Source organism: Crocodylus porosus, unplaced genomic scaffold (assembly GCF_001723895.1).
Source record: "Crocodylus porosus isolate Cpor-Errol unplaced genomic scaffold, CroPor_comp1, whole genome shotgun sequence".
In the NCBI taxonomy this organism is placed as follows: domain Eukaryota; kingdom Metazoa; phylum Chordata; order Crocodylia; family Crocodylidae; genus Crocodylus; species Crocodylus porosus.
Genome location: NW_017728916.1, coordinates 6,424,413 through 6,429,533, shown reverse-complemented (window position 1 = coordinate 6,429,533; position 5,121 = coordinate 6,424,413). Strand labels below are relative to the sequence as shown.

Here is a 5,121-nt window from a genome sequence, read left to right as displayed (position 1 = left end):
GTCGAGGCCGGGGCCTGCGGGGTTGTTCCGCCAAGGCCGGGCCAGGGCAGCCTCGCGGGTCTCGCGCTGCACCGCTGCCTCCCGCCGGGGCCGAAGCTCCCGCGCGAGCGCTTCGCTGGCGGCGCCGGCCCTCGCCCCCGCGCCCTGCCGCGTGTCCTCGTCGTCCTGCCCCGCCCGTACAGCTGGGGCGTGTATGTGGGCCGGAACGAGGCTGCTCTGCGGGCGCCGCCCGAGCGCCTTGGCGCGCAGCCTCCGGGTGCTGCTTCTCTGCCGCCGAGCCCGGCGGGCTGCAACACGCTTCACCCTGGGCTCGTCCTCCTGCTCGTGGCGACGCTCGGTGGAGCTGCCGTGGTCCTGGGGCTGCATTGCCGGTGCTGGGCGGACACTTGTGGCTGGTGGGGGCCGGGCTGAAAACCAGCAGTGGACTGGGTGCCTGTGCTTGCTCTGTCCGGGGTGCTATTTCTGATCCTTAGATCTGAGGCTGGGCCCTGGATGGCGTGCGTAGCGGGGATGCCTGGCTTACCCATACAGTACCTAACTGGGTATGTTTTTGTTTTCAGGTTGGAAAAATGCAGGGTAATAAAGGCTTTAACATGGATAAACAGAACCACACTCCAAGAAAACAGCATCAGCAACATCAGCAACCACCGATTCCTGCCAACGGGCAACAGACCAACAGCCAGAGTGAGTTGTGGGGTTGGACGGTGTTGTTTTGGGGGCTTTACATGTCCTCAAGTCTGTGACGGGTATTTCACCTCAGACTGTCACATTTTCTTGGTGAAATAGGTCTTTGACGTGGTACTTCAGAGCTTTCTTTGGATTGTCCTCAGCTGCCCGTCCTTACTTGTGGGACTGGGATTTAGGAATGTTATTATCCTAATTGTGGTGGGCTCACGCAATCCCTTGCATTATTCTTTTCCAAAAAGATAGTCAAACTTTTCACTTCTTTGGAGGTGGGGTAAATTGTGTCACACTGCTGTCCCAGGGACGCCCCAAGCCCCTCTCCACTGTTCTGCTTGTTTTCAGGGAGCAGACTAGATCTTTGCCGTTGGGATAACCCTGCCCCCAGCAGATCTTCGTCTCCTTAGGTCCTGTTCAGACCTTCTAGCTCCAGCACGGGAAAATTGTCCAGCTTGCAGAGTTAGCATCTCTGATTTGAAAAATATTATAAATCTGCTGTTTTCATATAAACAAAATACTTGTAAAATTGTTAGTTGCTCTGGTTATTGCTCTTCCCACATGCTGTCTGTAAGGTATAGGAAAATAGGGATGGAAGGGACTTTGTGTGGTCATCTAGTCCAGCCCCCTGCTTGGAGCAGGATCGTGTCAGACTAAACTGTTCCAGCCAAGTGTCTGTGTAACTAGGTCTTGAAAGTGTCCAGGGGTGAAGATTCTGTAACTTTTCCAAGTAGCCTGTTCTGATGCTTGACTACCTTCACAGTCAAGAAGTTTTTCCTGGTCTCCAACCTATGTTTCGTCTGCTGCAGCTCGAGGCCATTACTCCTAGTCCTTTTCCCTGTGGCTGCAGAGAAAAGCCCACCTCCATCATCTATAAAGTATGCTTTAACTATTTGAAGACCGTTCAAATCTCTTCAACCTAAATAACACTAGTGTTTTCAGCCTTTCCTCCTAAGTCTTGCTTCTGAGGCCCCTAATTATTTTTTTTCTCTCTTTCCCCTGGACCCTTTCCAATCTGCCCACGTCTTTCTAGAAGTGAGAGGCCAAAAACTGGACACAGCCTCAGCCTCTCTTTTCGATAGAAAACAGTCCCTCAGTGAGTCTTGTCAGTGTTTCCAGTGACCAGCTTCCCTGTTGGCACGAACAGCTGTGGGGGCAGGACTCATTCTTAAGGTGTGGATGTCCCTTAGATGCTCTTTTCCCCATCAGGCATCTCTTGAATACCTTACTGCTTTCCTCTGTCTTTATTTCTCTGCCCAATCCTTTGGGGGGAAGTAAGGGGGAGCAGGTGTCTTCTATCAATGATGTCTTCCTGCCTGGGGGGGTGCTTTTTTTCCTGACAGTGGCCCTTCCCCTTGGAATGTTCTGTTCTGTGTTTGGGGCTAGCACTTCTCAACCTATGGGCTAAGTTAACCTTTACCCAGTGGTGTTGACAGCTTTGGATTGGTGAAATTGTGATGATAATTTGGACCTCAAGGAGTGGGGTTTAATGGCCTGCGGGGTTGGGGAGTTATGGAGGAAGGGGGTGTCTTATTCAGAAGCATGACAGGAGGGATTAGAGCTCCATTTGCTTGGGGAGGTGGCTGATTACATAAATTAATCTATTTAATATTAACACTGTGCTTTGGGAAAAGTCTAAGTGCCAAGTAATTTCTTGTGTTCTGCTTTTCTTGTATTTCCCTTCATTGCCTTACCTGTCATCTGTTGTGGGCCATGCCACCTGATTGTCTAGATCCTGACTGCATTTTGGACTAGACCTCTCCTATTTTGTATTGGTTGTATTCTCTCTGTGCTGTTGGTGTAGGTGGAACCTTTTCTAAGGAGAAGTACAAATGCCATCAGCATCACTACACCAAGTAAAATTCCTTTACAGTCCTATTACCCATTTTGCCCTTTTAGTGGGAGGCTGTTTCCCTGGTCTCAGCATCATGTCCCTTTGAGTGTGGAATAAGGTGGCTGGCCAGTCTTTGCTTGACTGGAGAAGTAGGACTCTGATATTCATGGTAAGGTCATCTCAGAATGACTGGCCTGTATCTTGGCATCCTTTGGTTTGATCCACTAAGTACAGGATAGTGGCCATAAGAGATCTCTAACGTCAAGCTTCTGTTAGCATATTTCTGTACCTGATGGCTGATATCTAAATACATCTTTGTGAGGCTGGCTTGGACCAATTCTGAAGTCGGATGACTTCCCATGTTTCTCTCACTACTATTTGGGAACCTTCGTGCTTCCTCCTTCACTGTGCTTTGATTCATGTATTATTAATTTGTTGGTGCATTGATTCTATTCTAGCTGCTCAGTGTTGTATAAGTATAGACTGAAAAACTTGCAGTTGTTGCTGAGGTCCCATCTGTGGCTTTCTTGCCATTCTCACCATTCCAGTATCCTTGCCAGCGTGGAAGCATGTTCTGGAACCTGGGTCCCATCTCTTGCTTTTCCAGGCTGTATATGGAAGATGTTATCTGTGTCTTTATGCAGTGTTTAATGTGATATAATAAGGCTTATCGCCACTGGGCATTATTTCCCTCAGATGAAGGTCTGACAATTGACCTGAAGAATTTTCGGAAACCTGGTGAAAAGACCTTCACCCAGAGGAGCCGTCTGTTTGTGGGGAACCTGCCCCCAGATATTACAGAGGAGGAGATGAGGAAGTTATTTGAGAAATATGGAAAGGCAGGTGAAGTCTTCATACACAAGGACAAAGGCTTTGGCTTTATTAGGCTGGTGAGTGGTTACTGCTACTTAAGGGATGTCCTCTGGTACTAGGGAATGATGCTTGTTGGAAGTACAGGTGAAGCTTAGATATCTTGTTAGTCCAGCCTGTTCTCACTAAGCAGGTGTTTTTAATTTTGGTGGAATGTAATATGGGGTCAACTTGAGCAGGTGGTGTAGGTGGAACATTTCTGAGGGGGAAGTACAAATGCCATCAGATTCACTACACCAAGTGAAGTTTGTTTATAATCCCATTACCCACTTCTTATGCAAGTCCTTTTACAGTCCTGTCCTAGCTGGAGAGAAAGTAAGTGCAAATTAGCTTTTGGAGGTGGACCTTAAATTAATTGAATATACCAGGATATCTGTAGGAGCAAGACAGGGACATCAGCCTTTCAGAAGAATAGAGAGAGTGCTTCTATGGCTTTAAGAGTCCCTGGGTTATGGCATGTTTCCATAGCACTAAGTGAAATAGTTGCTGAGACCTACGCTTTTCCATGGGCAGGAGTGAGGCTGGGACCTGTTAGACTCAGGTGTTCACACTCTGAGGAAGGAGGGGACTTAGTGCCAAAGGTTGATTGACCACTTCTCCCAGCTATACAGTTGGCTCAGTCAAAGATACCTCCTGCGGGGTCCCCCCACCCAACATTTTTCACATGACTCACCTTGGCTGCTACAGTGCCTAAGAGTCCATTTCTGGGTTTTGGTGGTAATGTATATGATTTTTCAAAATGTAGGCCCTAGACTCTTGCTCTTGGAGCCTGTGCAATACAGTAGGGATAGTGTACTCCCAGGTTGTATACTGAATCTAATCTAGGCCAGCCTTAAGCCTGTTTGATCCAGCTCTGTCTTGGAGAAAACTGGCAATCAGTCATTCACTAGCTGCACAGTGCAAATCATATGGGTAGAAAGGGTAGGTCTGTGTTTGAGCCCTTGGGCTGGGGCTTATTCCTGTCTCTGAGAACCCTTTGTCTGACCCTGGGAATTTGCATTTTCATGTGTGCCTCTGTTTCCCCATCTGCAATATGGGAATAGTAATGACCTGTCTCACAGGTGCTCATCTTTGGGGGTGGTAAAGCCCATAGCAGCAGTATTTATAAATAAATACAGTTAAATGATACAATGTGACCTGTCTTTGTCCGGAGTCCTTTCTTGCTCTGATACCTTGTCACCTTTTTTGTTCATGGGAAATTAACCTTTGTGTGACACCTAAGAACAAAGATTCTTATGTTTTTAATATTTTTTTAAATTTTACAGCATAATATTAGTCCAGCAATTGTAAATCAATAAAGGAATCTCAGATGCACAGAGTTGGAAGGGGTTTTGTGGGGGAGGTTGCTTGAGGAAGAAATCAAATCTTTTTAAAGGCTTCTGCTGTTGGAGGTGGGGAAAGACCACCCCAGCAGTGTCATGACATTCCAGTTGGCAAAGGGAGGTATGGAGCTGGGCCTGTGTACTTGAGTTTTTTGTAAGAGTGTTGATTTAAATTTATAACAGTTAAGGAGAATGGAGCAGTTTTGACCGGTTCCTTTCAACTGAGATGGAAAGGGCAGGTTGGTGAGAAGCTGGAGAACAAATTTACAAGGTGGCATTGTAAAGTCCCCTGGCACAACTTTATGAGCACTTGTGGTGCTCCGGTGAGGTACCGGAGGACTGGAAGAGGGCCAATGTGGTCCCCATCTTCAAAAAAGGCAGGAAGGAGGACCCGGGAAACTATAGGCCGGTTAGTCT

General features: G+C 47.5%; 1 protein-coding gene across 1 annotated transcript in view; it reads left to right on the top strand.

Annotated features, from left to right (window-relative positions):
* Positions 1-539: 539 nt before the first annotated feature.
* The window catches only part of NONO (non-POU domain containing, octamer-binding), a 20,982-nt gene continuing 16,400 nt past the window's right edge, over positions 540-5,121 (top strand). The window contains exons 1-2 of the mRNA XM_019536345.1: positions 540-684; positions 3,209-3,402. Of these exons, the coding sequence (XP_019391890.1) occupies positions 570-684; positions 3,209-3,402 (309 nt within the window). The 5' untranslated portion in view covers positions 540-569. The remainder of the gene's footprint in view (positions 685-3,208; positions 3,403-5,121) is intronic.